The sequence below is a fragment of the Natator depressus genome, chromosome 3, assembly GCF_965152275.1.
Source record: "Natator depressus isolate rNatDep1 chromosome 3, rNatDep2.hap1, whole genome shotgun sequence".
Taxonomy (NCBI): Eukaryota; Metazoa; Chordata; order Testudines; family Cheloniidae; genus Natator; species Natator depressus.
In genome coordinates, this window is record NC_134236.1 from 150,308,298 (window position 1) to 150,328,983 (window position 20,686).

The 20,686-nt window shown below is 48.0% G+C and overlaps 1 protein-coding gene across 1 annotated transcript in view; it reads left to right on the forward strand.

Annotated features, from left to right (window-relative positions):
• The window catches only part of CMTR1 (cap methyltransferase 1), a 57,011-nt gene that overhangs the window by 31,769 nt on the left and 4,556 nt on the right, over nucleotides 1–20,686 (forward strand). Inside the window, exons 5-23 of the mRNA XM_074949093.1 lie at nucleotides 170–262; nucleotides 882–953; nucleotides 1,610–1,704; nucleotides 1,806–1,878; nucleotides 2,094–2,292; nucleotides 4,311–4,429; nucleotides 4,680–4,776; nucleotides 6,011–6,143; nucleotides 7,452–7,631; nucleotides 8,039–8,095; nucleotides 9,023–9,080; nucleotides 10,052–10,120; nucleotides 12,134–12,265; nucleotides 12,806–12,928; nucleotides 14,272–14,363; nucleotides 15,004–15,072; nucleotides 16,603–16,650; nucleotides 17,312–17,424; nucleotides 17,904–18,012. Of these exons, the coding sequence (XP_074805194.1) occupies nucleotides 170–262; nucleotides 882–953; nucleotides 1,610–1,704; nucleotides 1,806–1,878; nucleotides 2,094–2,292; nucleotides 4,311–4,429; nucleotides 4,680–4,776; nucleotides 6,011–6,143; nucleotides 7,452–7,631; nucleotides 8,039–8,095; nucleotides 9,023–9,080; nucleotides 10,052–10,120; nucleotides 12,134–12,265; nucleotides 12,806–12,928; nucleotides 14,272–14,363; nucleotides 15,004–15,072; nucleotides 16,603–16,650; nucleotides 17,312–17,424; nucleotides 17,904–18,012 (1,931 nt within the window). The remainder of the gene's footprint in view (nucleotides 1–169; nucleotides 263–881; nucleotides 954–1,609; nucleotides 1,705–1,805; nucleotides 1,879–2,093; nucleotides 2,293–4,310; nucleotides 4,430–4,679; nucleotides 4,777–6,010; nucleotides 6,144–7,451; nucleotides 7,632–8,038; nucleotides 8,096–9,022; nucleotides 9,081–10,051; nucleotides 10,121–12,133; nucleotides 12,266–12,805; nucleotides 12,929–14,271; nucleotides 14,364–15,003; nucleotides 15,073–16,602; nucleotides 16,651–17,311; nucleotides 17,425–17,903; nucleotides 18,013–20,686) is intronic.

Here is a 20,686-nt window from a genome sequence, read left to right on the forward strand (position 1 = left end):
TGTCACATTAGGAAGAAAGTTGCTTATTTAGCCCTAAAAGTCCTGGGACAAAGCCTACCACGTAAAGGTCGTGATGGGGTTGGGACGCCAGCCTGCTGTAATTATGAGGTTGTCAGGTTCTGTGAAAAAGCATGAGCCTTCTTTGAATCCTCCTATCTTACGTTTGCAGCCCAGTGCCTATGAACAGGTGGACTGGTTCCCAGAATGCACCACTGAAATCCCCGATGCACAGGAGATGAAGGAGTGGATGACCGTTGGGAAGGTATAGCTCTGAAAAACAAAGTCCCAGTAGTTCCTTTTGTTTAGACTGGTGGTGCTCAGTCTTGTGTAACTGGCACACTGCTTTGTCATCAAACAGAGTTGCAGAGAGCCACAGATATTATTGGGATGAAGGTCAGATAAGTCCCTAGTCAGACCAGTCCCAGTCTGATGGCATTGTGGGGATTGCATTGTCAAATTGAGTTATCTCATCGTTATGTTTTGCTGCCATTGATACAGATGTCACAAGATAGCATCTGGGTTTCACTACTCTCTTGGTTGCGCTCTGTGACTCTTTTTGGTACAATATCCTTCTCTTCCCCCTCCCCTCTTCCTTGCTCTTTGGAGGGGTGGTTAGGGCTGGAGGAAGTTCAGGGCTGTCCGCTTCCCTCAACTGGGTCCGACAGCCTGGGGAGTGCTTCTGCGATCCGCATTCAACTCACACACGGAGGGCAAACTAGGGTTGCCGCTTGACACTGCTCCCAGTCCTAGCCTGGCTCTCTCACTTGTAGCATTGCAACACACAGGAATAATGCAGCAAGCTTGTTCTGGGAAGTGCCCCACTAAAAGAAATGGCACAGAGTCAGCTAACTGAGGGGGGTTTTCTCACTGCTCTGCCCTAGAGGAAGCTGGTAATTGAAGATGAAACGGAATTCTGCCGAGAAGAGTTTCTGCACAGTGTCCTGCAGTGCAAGGTGAGCGCATGCTGCTGGAGAGCGATTTTAGGGCTGGGGAGGAGAAGGGAAGAGAGCTCGTAAAAAGGCATTAGTGGGAGTGGGAAGCGTAGGCCATTGGCAATGAAATAGGAAGCCTTTTGCCACCAGTGCAGATTCAGCGTAACAGTGGTAAGTCATTACTGCCTGGTTGTTTGGCAACCTGTGTGAAATGACAAGTGTGGACAGCACACAAACCACAGAGGCAATTGACATAACTGCCCCTTCAATGGCAGTGTCAGCAGAGACTGAATGGGGCTGTGGAGATAAACGCTTTCTTCCTGGTCTGCTGTGCTCCTCCCCTTTCCCTCCCAGGGTGGATGTGTGTCTATGGCCGGGGGGAGGGGGAGTTTGTGCTGTGATTGTCTAATCTCTGGCTAAGTAGGCCTTACGCTGTGGAGTTGTCAGTCCAGCACCATTCCCCATCCCTGAGCTTACTGTAAGAATTGTGGGACCAGGACTGGATGTAGATATGTGACTGAAGAAGGATGCCAGCTTCAGGAAATGTTCCTGTGTGGGTGTCACCCAGTCTAGAGATAACTGTGAGGGGGAAATCACCATGGGGTTAGGAACCACCCAAGCTGGCTGTCCCTCCTGCCGGTGCCGTGGCTAGTGTAGTTTTGGTTCTGCCTTTGCAGAGCGTGTTCGATGAGCTGGATGGAGAGGAGATGCGCCGAGCCCGGACAAGGTCCAACCCCTACGAGATGATCCGGGGAGTCTTCTTCCTGAACAGGTCTGCAGGACCTTTGGGTTTGCAGTACCTTTCTCTTTTGGGTTGCAGCAGCCTGGTGAGCCTGGGGCAAACTAACAGGTGCCCTTTTTGTGCATTCACAGAGCGGCGATGAAGATGGCAAACATGGACTACGTCTTCGACCACATGTTCACAAACCCAAAGGACTCTCATGGGGTGAGGATCTCTCTTGTCCTTTGAATGCCTTCCCAAAGAAAAGGGAAATGAGTGGGGGAAGATTCCTCAGGGCACCATTGGGGACAAAGGCTGCTTTAAAGAGGCAGAGACTCTAGCTTAGAGGTACAAGAGTATAGCAGTGGGCTGCAGTAATTTGCTTGCTTGGTGGGAAGTTGCTATTGGACTACTAGAAGTGTCCCAATTTCCTTTTGCAGAAGCCCCTAATCAAGGAGCGGGACGCAGAGCTGCTTTACTTTGCTGATGTGTGTGCTGGCCCCGGTGGTTTCTCAGAATACGTTCTCTGGAGGAAGAAGTGGCATGCGAAAGGGTTCGGCATGACCTTGAAAGGACCAAATGACTTTAAACTGGAGGATTTCTACTCTGCCTCCAGCGAGCTCTTTGAGCCTTATTACGGTATGGGTCACGTACATGTGTGTGTGTGTGTCATCGCCTGCATTGCAGAGGTTCAGCTTCAGAGTAGGCAGAGGACTGATAGTCTGTTAGTGTTAGGGATCTAAAAGAAACCTGTTCACAATGGCCATCCAGAGCCATCCTTATAGAAGAAGAGGAACTGCCCTGTAATGGGTTGAGGGTGGCAAGTCTGAACATCAAGTTATATTTCTGCAGTTCAGGTTCCAGCTTGTGTGTATTATAATAATACTTTGTACTTGCAGCACTTTCCTGTCCGAGGCTGACAAAGCGCTTTAAGATAACTCAGTGGTTGGCTCCCATTTTACAGATGGGGAAACTGAAGCATAAAGCAAGGAAATGGCTTGCCCAAGGATCATTTGGCAGAGCCAAGAATAGAAACCTAGATCTGACTCCGTCCCCAAGCATTAATTACTAGATTGCTTCTTTACAGGATCTTTCCACTGTTTATGTGGTGATTTAAGTTATTTTGGACTCCTGCTAACTGCAAGTAGCTCTGATTCCATCTGCTGCATCTATTAGTAGAAAGTGGAATAAGGGGATTGCGAGCAAATCTCAGGCTTTGTTAAGGAAACCTAAGTACGACTGAATTGCAAAAAATGAAGTAACCAGTCTGCCTTTCCAGCAAGAACCCCAAACAACCTATCGCTGGTGCCAGTGAGTTACTTTCTGGCTGATTTTGAAAAGCCAAAGTCACTTCTGACATCTGCAAATCATGAACTTTGATGGTTGTCTGGCACCTCTGGATCAGCTCAGTAAGAGGAAAGTTCTCATTGAGCAGCAAGGTGGATAAAAGGATCATCCTAGCATTTGGATCTTCATATCTCACTCTCAGTCAGTGCTCTTATGGAGGGAATTGATAGCTGTGAGAGTGAATAGCTCAATGATTTTGATGCATTTTCATGTTTCCCTTTTTTTTGTCTGGGCCTAATGTACTCTAAAATGTATTGAGACACGTATAAACTCCTCTCTTGGTGATGGGAGGAAAACACCTTGAACCCTGCGCCAAGTGCAAAGAAGACTGGAAAAAAATGCCAGTCCCACTCCTCTCAGTGGCAGAATAACTGATGAGGCATTTCATTACCAAAGAACTATTGTGCACCCCGAGCTCTGCTGTTTTCTCTTGATAATGTTTATTTCTAGTCACTTGTCATTCAATGAATAGAAACAGCAGACAAGGAAACTGTGCAGAGAATAGAAATCAACAGTACGTTACAGATACCACAGGACTGGGAGTTAGTTGACTATCTGGAGTCTATTCTAGGACACAACTTTTTAAAATACCAACTATGGGAAAATATAGACCTACCCTTTAAAAGAGCCATATGAGAAATCTGTAAAATGCTGCCTTTAAAAACAGTTCTGCTGTTGAACATATCTTCCCCCTTTCTAGCTGATTGCTGAGCACGCTTGCACATGAGCAGGGTTCTGTAAGGGCAAACTACCGTGAGTTTGGAAATAACTGTTAGTGCCTTTCCAGAGAACGCTGATGATCATGGATGTTAGTGAAAGTTTGCTAATGCAGTTTCTCTGGCTGGCATAGACAAAGCTGTGCTTCCGACTAAGGGTCTGTCTGCACTAGGAAATGGACATTGTTAAAGCTCTGATGGGACCAATTTGGTCTTGTTCCTTCCTGGGACAACATTGTGTTGTAGCATAGTCAGGCCCTGTTCAGCCGCGAGAGGAGGGAACAATCTAGGCTTTCCCAAGGCTGAAGCATAGTTTTTTAAAACCAAGTTATAATGTGGGTTGGTTCAGTCTGGCTAACGCAAGCAGAAGCCAATCTAGCCAAAGAAAGTTGTGCTGTCCCCTTTCTAGCAAGAATCGTGTTTGTGAGAGTTCTTGGGAGTGGTCCTGATGCAGTGTCCAAGGTGCGTGTACTCGCTCACTGACTGTTGGTAATGTTTGATCATTGGAGGTCAGCATGTTGATCGCTTGCGTGTCCCGGTCTCCTGCAAGCACTCTGCAAACATGCTCATAACTGCCTTTTCTTTTCCTCTCAGGAGAGGGCGGGATTGATGGAGATGGAGATATCACCCGCCCAGAGAACATCACTGCTTTCCGGAATTTTGTTTTGGACAACACTGATCGCAAGGGGGTGCATTTCTTAATGGCGGATGGGGTGCGTTCATTCCTCCTTTGCTCTGCAATGAGTGACCGTAGCCATCAGCCAGAGTACAGTGATGACGTGACATCTTCTCAGTTACTGCATGAGATTTGGCGAGGCTTGCCATGAAATGTCCTGACATTAGCAGTTTATCCCAGGGAACAGAAACTGTTGCGAGTTACAAAATTTAGCTGTAAATTCCTTAAGACTCCCTCAGTTAACCAACAGATTTGCGAAGATGTTCACCATTTGATGTGTGTTTCAGGGTTTCTCTGTGGAGGGTCAGGAGAACCTGCAGGAAATTCTAAGCAAACAGCTGATGCTTTGCCAGTTCCTTACAGGACTCTCTATCATCCGGACAGGTATCTTTTTCTCTTTGTTTCTCCCCTTCCTCTCCAGGGATTGGGTGGCTTTGCAGATGGATGCTATAGAACAGTGCATGGAGTCACTCCCGTTGTAATGTTAGGTTCTGTGGAATCTAGTAGGTGTGTTCCCTAAACCCTGAAATAAGTTTGCCAAAGATGGCCAGGGAACCATGCTGTGCCAGTGCTGTGCTCCCTCCAGCTGGAGAAGGGGCAAAATATCTTCGTAAAATCTCTGCTTTACTGTTGACTCTTACACATTACTAGCTAAAGCAGCCTCTTCCTGAGCAAACCATTTGGCTGGTAAGAGCAACCCAGAGTTTGTGCAATTGTGACTTGCAGCCTTTCCCACTTGAAATCATCACCTGGCTTCAGAGTGAGAAGATGCTTCCCTTTCTCCTACCTATTCCTTAGCGATGGATGCCATAGCTGCATCTGCTTTGATGACTCTTATCCTATGGGATCGGTTAGCGTTCCGTGCGCCCTTTCAGAGTGGGCGGTCCTGCACTGAGAAGCCAAAGTGGAGGCGGTTAGAAACACTCGCCAAGTGATTGCTTGTCTTGTCCACTGGGCTCTCAAGTATTTGAAGAGGTGAAGCCGTGACCCAGCGGGCAAGTTGCCTCTCAGTGAGATTTGACAGAGTGGCCTTCGTTGTCTCTCTCCTAGTCAAGCATCTCCTCTGGGGCTTTCTCCTGGGGGAATGAGAACCTCAAAGCTGAGTGTCTTTGTCTTGCCCTGAGGAAGTAAGGAGACTCACTTGAAGGTATAGAGCACAGACACTCCTCTACTGAGATGACTTGTGTTTTTAAACTAGCTTTTCATTTCAGATCCAGTTTTTTCCCCAGCATGAGGCTCTTGGGGAGGGATGAGAGCTGCGCACTGTCAAGGATTGCACACAGGGTGGTGCCATGCTGGCGGTCTGGGCCCCTGGGTTGGGAGTGCTGTGGAAGCAGCAGGCAGAGTGCTTTGTTCTTAGGTGACATCCCTTCCACCTGGCTGGGAGCTGCCTCTCTCTTTCCTGGGTCTTTGGGAGGCGGGGGAGCTAAGTGGGGGGATGGTACGTTGTACCCAGTTGGTCAGTCTTACTACACTGATTTATGAAACTGTTTTTCTGATGCAGTTTTGAACTGTACAAAAGCCTCCGTGTGTGTGTGTGTGGATTGAGACACTTAGTATTTTTCCCCTCTCTTCCTGTAACCTGCTAGCTGCAATGTGCTTCCTTTCTCTGCCACAGGAGGACATTTTGTCTGCAAAACCTTCGACCTGTTCACACCATTCAGCGTGGGACTTGTATATTTGCTGTACTGCTGCTTCGAGCGAGTGAGTCTCTTTAAACCTGTGACAAGCCGTCCCGCAAACTCGGAGAGGTGAGATTCTGGAGGGAGAATTAAAAGCAGCTCTTTCTCCTAAACAGTGCAATAGCTCTGTTTGTGGAACTGCGGGTCTAGTGTAACCTCCACGACCTGTCTCAGCTGGGAGCCATCTAATGTCTGCCTCATAGGAGGAAATACTTTTAAATGTTTAAAAAGTGACAGTGTTTGACAGGTTTAAGAGGCTATTTACCAAATTACCATGGTCTGTTTCTGCCTATGCCGTCTACTTCCAGTGTGAGAACAATGGAGTTTACTATAAAATCTGTTCTGTTTTGCAAGATGCAATCTAAGGATCCAGTTAAATTAGGGCATATTATGTACATTACAGTCGTGTATTTTCATCTCTTTGGATCTTTTAATGCTATACAAACTGTACATGTGGCACCCCTAAGATGCAGCCATCTCTGGGGAGGATGATAGCAGCCAGACAGCACACAGCATGCCCCACAACAGGGATAGGAAGAGAAACTTTCCAAGGCCACAACTCTTACAAGACATGCCAAGGGAACATTAATGTCAACACAGAACATCTGTTTTTAAGTAACACCTCTGTGCTTTCACACCATTTGCCGATTGTTAGTTTGAGAGCCTTCTCCACTGCAACTTCCATCATTTTAGAACATCCTCCTTTTATCTCTGCCTTTCATCTGACTGCTGTCTCTCTCCAAAATCATCTGGAAACCTGTATCTCATGTCCTTCTTAATCTCTATTTTGCATTAAGCAGTCTATGAGCTGTGGAAAATATGAAATCCATGCCAGAGCCCTCATTAGAAGCCGGGTGTCCGTAGACCCAGTCCCATGCTCTAACCTATTATAGGGCCATGCTGATTTTGGTGTCCTTCAGCTGCAGTGTGCTGTGAAATAAAGTGAGTCGGACATTTGAGCCTGTACAGGGAGGCTTTACCTTACACTGCCATACCAGGGCTGTGGTAGAGCTGTGAGCTGGTAATGGGCTAGTTACACCTGCGGCCGGAACAGGATTAAGACTGACTCTCTATTTTAGCATTAGTCCTGCTGGCTTATTTCTTTGAAGAGATCTGAGCTTGTGAAGTTTGGAGATTTTTGGTGAAGGATTGAGGTCACCAGCTCTTGCAGAGAGTAGGAAAAGCGGGAGGAAGTAGAACGGCCCTGCAGAGGGCTAGCCTGCACTACCATGAGCTATGGAAGTGTATCCTGGGGCAAAGACGTTCCTGACACTGGGGAAGCTAGAGGGGCGGGCTGCTGAGATGGTGGGAGTGTGAAAGGCAAGTTGGATGTGCGGGAGGACTGATTCCAAGCGGAGTCTCTGGTTTGCTTGGCAGGTACGTGGTGTGTAGAGGGCTAAAGTCAGGCATTGATGACGTGCGGGAATATCTCTTCATGGTGAACATCAAACTCAACCAGCTACTCAGCTCTGACATGGATGTAAATCTTGTCGTCCCCGTAGAAGTGATCAAGGGTGACCACGAGTTCTACGACTACATGGTCCGATCAAATGAAAGGTGAGTGCGGAAGCAACAAGAGGGAAAGCCAGTTCCAGCACAACTGTGACTTACAGCTGTTTGAGGCTGGGGTGGGGGCCTTTTCACCCTAAGCTGCCAAACTGCTTGGTTACAAGAGTCCTACTCTGGGAGAGGCCCCGTGCAACAGACTGGCCCAGCAAAGGGAGATACACTGGTGAGCATTCACACCGGAAGATCTGACCTGCAGTGTTGGGAACATAAAGGGTGCTCTCCCCAGTGACCCTGCAGTCGTCATGATGGCATTCTGGGTTGTGACAGTCCAGCTCTGCTTTAGAGCAGTCACACTTGCTCCTGGACCACAGCACTTGCTCATCCTGCTTTGTGCAGCAGGATGATTTGCGTGGTTGATAACTCACTCCCTGACTGAAACCCACTCTCTCTTTCAGCCACTGTAAAGTTCAGATCAAAGCACTAGCCAAAATTCACGCCTTTGTTCAAGACACGTGAGTATCTACCTCAAGAGGGAGCGGGGCTTTGGGTGAGGACTGAATTACCTGCTGGACAGCTGTGTTCAGTGGCCTGCTTGCTTTAAATGTCTTCCTGATCCTTGGCTTGGCCCTGAAGCAGGAGGCTTAGTAGCACTTACAATTACGAGGCTGGCTAGTGTCACTGCATGTGCTGTTCTCTGCAGCACGGGGATCGCTAAAGGAGTCTGATTGGCTTGGGATGATTTATAACTGCTACTAGGACCCCCTATGAAAGGGACTTGCAAAAGGGCTGCATACCTTCCAGTTCCCATACATGGGTCTGTTTCTGAGAGGGGACATAGAGGAGTAGCACACAGAGTGAAACACATTGTGGCATATAGCTGTGTGCTACGCAGAGGTAGTTGCACTTGCTGCTTAAACACCATCTGGACACAGCATGGTGTAATGCACAGACCACAGGGCTCAGTGCCAAAGACCTCTGGGGAATGAATGCTGGTTCTGACACCAACTTTTGTATAGCCTTCAACAAGTCACTACACCTCTCTGTGCTGCTATTTCTCTATGTGTAACTTCGGGCAGTTGTGGGAAAGAATAAGTTTGTGTTTATGCAGCACTGTGAAAAGCTAAGGTCCTAACGGTGCTTTAGTGTGTTTCATAAAAGCACTGAAGTCCTGGTGATAGAAGCCTCCCTGCAGCCTCCAGTGATCAGCTCTTTGCTGGCAGGCAGGCAGAAGCTGCTGATCTTTGGTTCAGGTTATGAAGTGGGTGGATGATTGGGAAAAGGGCTTCCCTTGAATACAGCAGCCCTCTGGCACTAAGGACTGACTGTGTGTTTCACTCCCAAAGCAGCTATTCCGAGGAGGCTGACAGGGCTGGGTATGTTAGGGCTGCAAGACCAAAGAGGCTTTCACCATGTTAACAACCTGTTGGCTTTTCCTTTAGGACCCTGAGTGAGCCGCGGCAGGCTGACATCCGAAAGGAATGCCTCCGGCTGTGGGGGGTGAGTAATGCTACTGACAAGGCAGTTGTGGGTTCCATTCCTGGGGTGGCACAGTGGGGAGTGGGAGGGGCTCTGACACTCGATGAACACCCATAGCATTAACACCTTTCCTGTAGGGCAGAACTATGTTAGTATCTGAGATCACTGTGCACATTTGGGGCTGTGCAGGTCAGGAAACATCAGCTAAACAAAAAGAAAAGGAGGACTTGTGGCACCTTGGAGACTAACAAATTTATTTGAGCGTAAGCACTCACAAAAGCTTATGCTCAAATAAATGTGTTAGTCTCTAAGGTGCCACAAGTCCTCCTTTTCTTTTTGCGGATACAGACTAACACGGCTGCTACTCTGAAACCTATCAGCTAAACAGATGCTCGGTGTGTATTGCTTGTGGAGCAGGCCATTGGTTACACAAAAGGGCAGGGTTATACTGCAGCTGAGAATATTACAAAACGCACTGAATAAGCTATGTGGCCAGTAGGTCCCAGGCAGAAAAACACTCCAAAAAAATCTTAGTTATTAGATGACAGCCTGTCTTCCCTATGAGCTTAGGGTTGTGGGGATCTTGTGGCAGTGAGTTCCACAGGCTAATCATGAGTGTTGGGTGAAAAAGCATTGTTTCATCTGGAGCTGCTGTTCCCATTATTGTTTGTTTATTTGTATAGCACACACAAAATCTGCTAGGCACTTTCCAAAAACATACAGAAATAATACAAGTCCTGAAAAGCTTAAAACCTAAATTCCATATTGTAATCACCTGCCCTAACCTATGAAAGATGCTGTGTCTGTGTCAAGCCACATGTGTTTTGCGTACCTCCCCTCTGTGCGAGGGGAGCCTGGCATCAGCAATATGAATGGAAAGAACCTTGGGGTCAGGGGTTGGAGTGTCCTTGGTGGCAGAGGAGCCTTGGCCTTGGCAACATGACTGTGCAAAAAGGAGTACGACTTATAATCGATCCTTTGTCTTGTTCCAGATTCCAGATCAGGCCCGAGTTGCTCCATCCTCTTCCGATCCCAGGTCCAAGTTCTTTGAACTTATCCAGGTGAGGCCTTAAACTGAACTTTGTTCTGAACACGTGGGTGAAATGCTTATTGTTACTCACAGGAGTCAGAGATGGAAGAGACCAGCACTGGGCTGTTCGGTTCAGTATATTGTTTAGGGTTTGCACTCAGCTGCTGTGGTGATGGGTGCCTATTTAAAAAAACAAGGCAGCCTAGTTTAAAATGACTTAAACAATGGGGTTTCCATTATTTCCTTTGAGAGACAGTTCCACAGACTTGATAGATGTCTAATGATCAGTGTCTCCCTAAGGTTGTTAGCTCTGACACCATATGGGAGCCAGGGAATAAAGAGGTCTTTGGCAGAAGAGGTCTTGCCCCTAAGTGAAGGAGCACCAGAAAATTGCATATTTTTTTAAGTCTATAGTAGGATTGAATTCCCATGAGGGCCTTTTGTTTCCTGATCCATTCCCATCCTGCCCAGGTGTGCTGTGATCTTGTTAAAAGAAAAGGAGTACTTGTGGCACCTTAGAGACTAACCAATTTATTTGAGCATAAGCTTTCGTGGGCTACAGCTCACTTCATTGGATGCATTCAGTGAAAAATACAGTGAGGAGATTTATATACACACAGAACATGAAAAGATGGGTGTTATCATACGCACTGTAAGGAGAAAGAAAAGGAGTACTTGTGGCACCTTAGAGACTAACCAATTTATTTGAGCATGAGCTTTCGTGAGCTACAGCTCATCCGATGAAGTGAGCTGTAGCTCATGAAAGCTCATGCTCAAATAAATTGGTTAGTCTCTAAGGTGCCACAAGTACTCCTTTTGTTTTTGCGAATACAGACTAACAGGGCTGTTACTCTGAAAACAGTAAGGAGAGTGATCAGTTAAGGTGAGCTAATACCAGCAAGGGGGGGGAGGAGGAGAAAACCTTTTGTAGTGATAATCAAGGTGGGCCATTTCCAGCAGCACCTTGATTATCTCCACAAAAGGTTTTCTCCTCTTCGCCCCCCCCCCCCCCCCCCGGCAATAGCTAATCTTAAGTGATCACTCTCGTTACAGTGTGTATGGTAACACCCATTTTTTCATGTTCTGTGTGTATATAAATCTCCCCACTGTATTTTCCACTGAATGCATCCGATGAAGTGAGCTGTAGCTCACGAAAGCTTACGCTCAAATAAATTGGTTAGTCTCTAAGGTGCCAGTAGTACTCCTTTTCTTTTTGCGAATACAGACTAACACGGCTGCTACTCTGAAACCTGTGATCTTGTTGTTACTGAAATGCTGTACGGTGACACTCACTTATAGAAAAGGGGGTGTGTGGTGAAGAGTGGAAACCCATAAGAGAGCCTGCTCCATCCATCGGCCCTTGGCAGAGAGCTATGAATATTCTGGAGTATCTCCTCCAGCACTTCCCCTCATATTCTGTCCCCTCCTTTGGGCACACTTCTTCTCTTAAGCCTGTGCTGCTTTTGGGCTCGGAAGGGGCAGGTTCCTTCCCTTTCTAATGCTGTAGGGGGGCAGTGGAAGCACTCATTGTGGCTGGGAGGCCAGCTTAGTCGCTTGCACCCAACAAACTGTGAAGGTGAAATGAATCCCCTTCTATCTAAGAGATAGCTTTGGCCTGGACTACCAATTCTGTAGAAAGTAGGTAAATATCTCTGTATCCAGGCCTGTTCTTTTCCCTTCACACTTTTACCTTGGTGCCTCCTCAGCAGGGAAATTGAAATAGCCCCTCAGTACAAGTGAGCAGTTTTGTGAGCAGAGCTCATGATCTCTCCAGCTGTCTAACTTCTCCTAGACCTTTGTCTACACTGGGAATGCTGGCTTTTTCTCTAGAACCCTGATTAGTGCGATTGAAACCAGGCTGAGTCCTACAGGTGCAAACAGCAGCTTTGCCTGTCTATGCTCGGATTCGCACCAGTGTAGCTAACAGCTGTGGCTGAAATCAGGGCATATCCCGATGCACCCGAAACTTTTGTGTTTGCTGTAGCACCTGTCGTTGTATCTGTATCGTGTAACTCACCTTTCTCCTCCTGCTGTTGTGCTTCAGGGAACAGACATCGATATCTTTAGTTTTAAACCAACACCACTCAACTCAAAAACCCTGGAGAAGATCCGCCACGTCTTAGATTACAGATGTATGGTGTCTGGAAGTGAACAGAAGTTCCTGCTAGGGTTAGGGGTAAGTGCTGACATCTAACCTGACAGCAGGAAGTTCTACGGCTAATTATGCTATGTGTTTTACAATTCCTTTTAAAGATATTGCCTAGCAATTTCATCCCAACCTGCTTGCCCTTGTACTATGGGATGGGGGGATCGGAGTGACTGATGGACCTTTCTTAAGACCATTGGTTATTTTGTATTCCTTTCTCCTTGCTGTCTACTCCCCACACTAAATAATCTTGGTCTTGAAAATCTCTCCTCACAGAGAATGCTGCATTCCCTCCATCTAATAATTCATTTCACTGCCCATCTCCGAACTGTATCTTTTGTGGGATGGCAAGGGACCCTGCCTAATGAGCTGTGTTAGGATCTATGTGTTGGTTTCTCTGCAGCTGAGCTGTAGGTTCCTTCCTTGACATGTCTCATAAAGAAATGTTCTCTGCTGTCAGCAGGAAGGAAGGAATATACTCTCAGGGCTACTTATCAACTAAGGCAGAAAGAACTTGTCCCATTCCTGTCTGGGTCTAACCTTGCCTTGTTCCTCTTTGTCTGCACACAGAAGTCCCAGATCTACACCTGGGATGGTCGCCAGTCAGATCGCTGGATGAAACTGGACTTGAAAACTGAGCTGCCACGGGCTACCCTTCTGTCTGTGGAGATTGTTCATGAGCTGAAAGGAGAGGTCAGATGTTGTTCCTTCCCCGTAAGGGGGCAGTATGCAGTCTGCCTGCAGTTTGTGATGGCTAGTTTTACATGGTAGATGGTCCAGCTGTGCAGCCTCAGAGAGGATTCCCAGGGAAGCTATTGTGGGATAAGCTCTCCTCTCCTGTTCAGAGCCAGAGATCCCTGGATAACTGTTTGCTTCCCTTCAGTGTTGTTCTGCACCACCTCCATGGTTGACTTACTGTCTAACTGAATACGCCTTAGTGGCTTTTGGTTTTCACATATACATGCATGTGTTGTGCAGTACTGCCGTGCTCCACTTGCCTGCCGCCTTCTGCTCCGAAGGTGGCTGCCTTTCAAGGATGCTGAATATACTGTGTTTGTGAAGTGGGTTTGGATCAGGGGCTAAAAAAGCACCAACTGGTGGGTGGTGGTTGCAGAAGCATTTGCCCTCCTGCACTGTCTCTGGTCCAACATTGATCTTTGATCATTTGCTGAACTGTTTGATTGGCAGCTGGCATTGTTTTATTTTGGTAACATGCATGTGAAAACGGTCTGTAACTGAGCACGTTAGTCGTCCCAAACAACATACGGGGAATATTTAATGCACAGGCTTCTTGAAATATTGTTCAGTTTTGATTCTGTGACTGTCCTGGAGGGGGGAATGCTGAACTTGTTCTGATAATCAAGGGAATTTTCAGTGTAACCAATAGAGGTCATGAAACGTGACCCTTTGCTAACTCGGCTGGTCGAGGTTGAACTGTGTGTAGAAGATGGTGCTGTTACTGCACTGATCTGCTGTGAACTAAGCTGAGTAGATTCCTGTGGCTAGTTTGTGTGAGGCTGAGTAGTCACTGACCCTAGAACAGGCCTGTGTGTCCACGTATGCTCAGCCACTTGATGATTGCAGCTCTTAAAAACAGACAGGTGGGGCCAGTCTGGAGGCTTACCCACGCTACGTGGCATTGCCGCATGGGAGCTCAGGGCCCAGGCTCGTGTCCTTGCTCCTGGAGATGGTGCAGCAAGCTCAGCCTTGTGAGGGGAGCACTTTGTAGGGCATCCATCTGACTCAGAGAGGTGGTAATGTGCTTCAGAGAGCTGTGCCCAGCCCTCCTCTGCGGGACTGGTGCATTGGACATGTACAGCTATTTTAGGATGGAAGATTAAAGCAGGGGAAATGTGGGAGGGAGGGGGAGAACCTGCAGCAGAAACAAGTTCCCAGTGGCAGGAGGTGGGGTTTCCTCCTCTGAAGTTAGCAAGGTGGTGGTGGGAGGCAGTCATGCAGACGCTCGTGTTCTGTATAAAACAGACAGAATACCCACAGCCAGCCTGTAATGTAACTCCCTGTGTTTCTCTCCTTAGGGGAAAGCCCAGCGAAAAATCAAGGCTATCCATATCCTGGATGTCTTGGTGCTGAATGGCAATGATGTCCGAGAGCAGCACTTTAACCAGCGGTAGGTCGGGCTTTGGGAGCTCCTCTCATGCATGTGGATGAGCGCTGTCGGGAACTCCGTTGGTTCATTGGCCACGAGGAACCAAGAGCACTTAGCTGATGTGTTTGTACAAAGATGAGCCGTGGAAGAACCCTCTCTGAAGTGGGTGCATCCTCTCTTCGCCCACCCCCTCTGTGCAGCAGAGAAGGCCTGGTTCCCTTCTGAGACTGGAGTGAGCTGGTCCCAAAACGGGTAGACCGAGCACCGCTGGCAGCCTGAATGGGAAGGGTTGTGACTTGCTGCGGAGGGGGAAGAGCCCTACGGTTCCTTCCTTAGCAGAGCACATCTGCCAGTCCCGCTCTCCTGCTCATACATGAATGGGCTCATCAGCACATGGATTCATTACTGAATTTGTTACTAGATTAGGTCTGCTGAGCAGAGCCTATGGGGAACCATCCCTACTGCATAATTGCTAGTTGCAGGACACCAAGCTGGGAGCGCTGGGTGAGCCGACAGTTTGAGTATGGTTGGGTGTCAGCCTGGGCTGTAGAGGTCTCACTGGCACTCACTCCCTCCCTCCCTCCTGTCCCAAGGAAGCCGCACCTACCCAACACACCAGAGCTGCAGCTAAAGCACAGAATTCTCTTTCCCATTTGTTCAGGATTCAGCTAGCGGAGAAGTTTGTCAAAGCCGTTTCTAAGCCTAGCCGGCCGGATATGAACCCCATCCGGTGAGTGACCCCTCCTTCTGCATCCCCCTTCATCTTGGGACTGCTGGGGCTTTGGGATCAGTTTGCTGGAGGAGGAAGACATGAAACGTAGCCTGGCCCGCTCCCAGGCCTACACAAGATATAGCCAGAGCTCATAGTCTCATCATGTTTGCTAGAAGGCGGCAAGTGGCCCTTTACATCTTGGAGATGATGCTGTTGGCTGGATGTTTTAGGTACTCTAAGATTAACCTTTTGGAGATCAGACATTCATGCTTTCTCCATCCCATGAGTAGCTGGTGCTAATCTCACATGCATACTTGTAGTTGAGCTAAGGCCCAGTTAAGGCCCAAACCACAACATGCCCCCGTCTACACTGACGGGTCAGCGTAGGTGCAGCTACGCTGCTGACCGCTGATGGCTGAATCAGGGCTGTTCCCTAGTACAGACAAGGACTACAGGTCTGATCGCTAAAAGTCTGAAATAAGGCCTTGGGTACAGGGCTAAGCACATGTGCTGCTAGGAAACACCCCTGAGAAAGGTACCGATAGAGTGCTCCAGCTGTTGGCTGCTTGCTGACCTTTCATCTTTACTTGTTAGTTTTATTTTGGTACTGTGCAGAAGCCCCGAAAGGAGCAGGGCCTCATGGTGCTGGGCATCAAACAAACACCTAGGAAGACAGTCCCTGCCCCCAAAGAACATAGAGTCTAGCTTGGAACAAGAAGCGGCTGGAGGTGGAGGGGAACAGTGACACAGCTCCCCAACTTAGCCATGTGCACTGCTGGCTGGCTCAAATTGCTTAAAAAAGGGAGGGCAGGCATTGGGGGAGGCCTTAAAATGGCTGCCTTATTCCTGTCATTTCCCCTTTAAGCCTCTTGCTATTTCCTGGGTGAGTTCTGTTCTGCTGTTTGGTGGGGGGAGATATGGAAAGGGGATAGGAAGATGGAAGGGCAGGGTAATATGTGGAGAAGGGGCGGGGCAGCAAGGGCAGGAGGCTTGGAGATGGAGAACAAGTGGATCTCAGTTAATGTCAACACACATCCAGGAACTGCAGCTGGGGGAGCCCGAGGTGTTGATGGGGAAAAGAACAGGCTGTAATGTCAGAAGTGCCCACGGGTTCCAACAGGCTCCCGCACTGCTGCTTCTGAAGGGCTTTAAAACTCTGCCCGAGTAAGCCTGATGCTTTTAGCCACATATGGGAAGGGGGCACAGAAGGTGGGTGGGGTTGGGGGAACTGCCCTTCTGTAAAAAGGTTTCTCTGTGTGGCTTTAGCAAAAGATCTCTTAGATCCCCAAGCTGTGTAGAATGGTGGTTGTGTGAAACAATGTGGGCTGGCTTCTGAGCAGCAGAACAGCGACCCTGCATGCTGCCTATGGGGACTGAGCCGTGAATGTACAGGTGTCCAATTCCTGAGCTGGGACGAACCATGTGTCAGGGGCTAAGATTCAGGAGCACGGTGAACCTTTGCCACATTCACTGCCTCGCCCTGAGATCGTAGCCGCTAGCTCCGCAGTGCCAACCCTTGAGTGTGTGCGTCTCTCTCTCTTCCCCCAGGGTGAAGGAGGTGTACAGACTGGAGGAGATGGAAAAGATTTTTGTAAGGTAAGTGATTAGAAACAGTGAGACGCTTCATAGCAAGTCAGTGTTCGCAACTGCCACGCAGAGACAAGAGGGATCTATTGTTATTTGCAAGACAAGTACCTGGGAGTGAACCCCTGTAGCAGAGCCCACGGTCACCCATTGGGGTGTTCTTTGTGGGTCAGACAGTCACCCTGCTAATTCTGCATTGCAGAGGCTAGTCTGTTCCGGAGCAGAATGCGGGGCTTCGCTGTGTTAGAGGGAAGCAGCTCGCTTAGCCTTGTAGCCGGGTCTGCAGCCTCCCACACTGATAGCTGTTCCCAGGCCCAAAGAGGTCCATTCCCCTCCTGCCCTGTCACGCACCAGGGGAAAGCTGCACTTGTGGTTGCCAGCGGACAGATTTGCCGTTTGATTGTACCTGTAATGGAAACCCTGGTTGGTTAAATACTGAAAATCACTGACATGGCCCTTGTTCCAGCACTGGCTCCCTGGCTGACGTTCTGTGCACACACACAGTTCTGGCTTCTTTTCCCTAGCCCTGGCGGGGAGACGCATGGAGAACTGACCAGTGGCCTATTGGTTTGTTCTGCTATATGCAGTGCTATCCAATTCCACTGCAGCTGTCTCTGAAGTGCGTGTGTGTCCTCGGGTAAACTCCTCCACGCTCCCTTCTCTTGGCACTCAGGTTAGAGATGAAGATCATCAAGAGCTCAGGCGGAATACCACGGCTGTCCTACACGGGCCGGGACGACCGGCACTTTGTGCCCACAGGACTCTACATCGTTAGGACTGTGAATGGTAGGGAGAGCTCTGCAAGCCTTTTTTCCTCACCATTTTCAGGAAAAGGAAGGAATTTTGTTCTTTAAAAATACAGGGCCAAGCTCTGCCTGGTGTAACTCCATGGAAGTCGGTGCTGAATTTGGCCCAGGTCCTGTTCTGGTTGGATCGGGCAGCATTGGGATGAAGATGGGTCCGCTGCCCCCATTGTGGTTTGAGTAGCTGCTCTGGGGTTTCAGTTCAGTCACATGCATACTGACTGGTTTTTGCCATCACAGATTTCGTAGCTGGAAAGATCACTCTCCGAACTAGCTCAGGCTGGCCTGGGAGTGCAGGGTGTGTGCCTCATTGAATTGACCGCAGCTTGGGTACACAGGGCTTTTGGGGGGTTGAAAGGAGAAAAGAGTGGAATGTCAAGCTGGCCTCTCAAATCACCCCCAATCTGACGTGCTTCCATTCTGGTCCCGCCCTCTGTTTGTTCCCTGTGGCTTTGCCCCTAGATCCTTGGACAATGGCGTTCAGCAAAAACTCCAAGAGGAAATTTTTCTATAACAGGACGACCCAGGAGTCGACGTACGACCTCCCTCACGAATCCATCGCACCATTTCAGTGAGTACAGTCCCAGCAGTCAGTCGACCAGGGGGGCCGAGGCGTGGCAGCATACCACAGCAGGGCCCCGTGCCGCCGCAGTGTGCCTCACCCTTTCCAGCAGGCAAGTGCTCTGCACTTGGGCGACGGTGGTAGGCCCTGCCCTGGCAGCGCCACACTGTGTAATGGTGCTGACTGGCAGAGCTTCTTGAAGATCTGCTCCTGGAGCCCTGTAAAGAGGTTCTGACTAGGGCCGTCAAGCGATTAAAAAAAATTAATCACACGATTAATCGTGCTGTTAAACAATAATGGAATACCATGTATTTAAATATGTGTGGATGTTTTCTACATTTTCAAATATATTGATTTCAATTACAACACAGAACAGAGAGTACACTGCTCACTTTCTGTTTATTTTTTTATTACAAATATTTGTGCTGTAAAGAAATAGTATTTTCCAGTTCACCCCGTACAAGTACTGCAGTGCCATCTCTTTATTGTGAGAGTGCAGCTTACAAATGCAGAATTATGTACAGAAAATAACTGCATTCAAAAAATAAAACAGTCTAAAACTTTAGAGCCTACAGGTCCACTCAAATCTTGTTCAGCCAGTCACTCAGACAGATAAATTTCTTTACATTTGCAGGAAATAATGCGGCCCTCTTCTTGTTTACAATGTCACCTGAAAATGAGAACAGGTGTTCGCATGGCACTGTTGTAGTCGGCATTGCAAGATATTTACATGCCAGATGCGCTAAAGATTCATACGTCCCTTCATGCTTCAACCATCATTCCAGAGGACGTGCGTCCATGCTGATGACAGGTGCTGCTCGATAACGATCCAAAGCAGAGCAGACCGATGCATGTTCACTTTCATCGTCTGAATCAGATGGCACCAGCAGAAGGTTGATTTTCTTTTTTGGTGGTTCGTGTTCTGTAGTTTCCGCATTGGAGTGTTGCTCTCTTAAGACTTCCGAAAGCATGCTCCACATTCGTCCCGCTCAGATTTTGGAAGGCACTTCAGATTCTTAAACCTTGGGTCGAGTGCTGTAGCTATCTTTAGAAATCTCACATTGGTACCTTCTTTGTGTTTTGTCAAATCTGCAGTGAATATGTTCTTAAAACGAACAACATGTGCTGGGTCATCATCCGAGACTGCTATAACATGAAATATATGCAGAATGCAAGTAAAATAGAGCAGGAGACATACTATTCTCCCCCACCCAAGGAGCTCAGTCAAAATTTAATTAACGAGTGTCATCAGCATGGAAGCACGTCCTCTGGAATGGTGGCCAAAGCATGAAGGGGCATACAAATGTTTAGCCTATCTGGCATGTAAATATCTTGCAATGTCAGCTACAAAAGTGCCATGCGAACGCTTGTTCTCACTTTCAGGTGACATTGTAAATAAGAAGCAGGCAGCATTATCTCCCGTAAATGTAAACAAACTTGTTTGTCTTAGGATTGGCTGAACAAGAAGTAGGACTGAGTGGACGTGTAGGCTCTTAAGTTTTACGTTGTTTTGTTTTTGAGTGCAGTTATGTAACAAAAAAGAAAATCTACATTTGTAAATTACACTTTCATGATAAAGAGATTGCACTACAATACTTGTATGAGGTGAATTGAAAAATAAAATTTCTTTATCATTTTTACAGTGCAAATATTTGTAATAAAAATAATAACATAAAGTGAGCACTGTACACTTTGTATTCTGTGTTGTAATTTAAATCAATATATTTGAAAATATAGAAAAACATCCAAAAATATTTAAGGTTTCAAATTTCAGTTGTAGTCTACTGTTTAACAGTTCAATTAAGACGGCAATGAATCGAGATCAGTTGTTTTAATCGTGATTAATTTTTTTGAGTTGATCGCATGAGTTAACTGTGATTAATCGACAGCCCTAGTTCTGACTTTTGTGTTGGGCACCACATCCAGAGGAGCTTTCAGCTCCACAGTCTAACCTTGTGTGTGTGGGTTCCTGCTGCATTCCCAGCGCACTCCAGGTGGACTGGGGTGTTGGGCATGCCAGGCAGCTTTATCCAGTGGTAGCAGAGGAAGAAGCACTGTCTGTCTCGGGGTCTCCTGTGGGCATGAAGCCGGAGCAGCACTGTGGGCATGGGAAGGAGACCTGTGAAACAGGAGCATCGTGTTGGCTCCTAGGGAAAGAAGGATACGGCGTTTGATTACCTGCTACCCTCCGTGAAGCTCCAGGATCGTATCACTTGAGCACTCCCCAGCAGGGGATCTCTGGGTGTTCTTCCCGACCATCAGACTCAACCCGTCACTTCCATTGTGCACCCTAGTGTGCGCTCTAGAGCAGGAAACTGGGACTCCAGACTCCTGGCTTCTGTTCCTGGGAAGCTGGGACTCCAAGAACAGAGTAACTGGGAGTCAGTAGATCATGGAGACAGACTGGGAGTTCCTTAGACAGGGAGGTCTGGCCCTTAAGGTTCAGAGAATAGGGACCGTGTGATATCATTATGCTATTGTCTCCTAGGTAAGTGAGTCTTGTGAGTCTGTTTCTCAGCACAGTGCAGCTAAATGCAAACTGCACAGGCCCCTGGATTGTGTCCCAGTTGGAGAGGCTGATGTGAAACGGGGGCTCCCTGCACACCCCTCTAGCCTCCTCCTCGGCTTGCAGCTGTGCTCTAAGAATCCTTCAGGCTTTCCATTGTCAGCTAGCTGAAAAAGC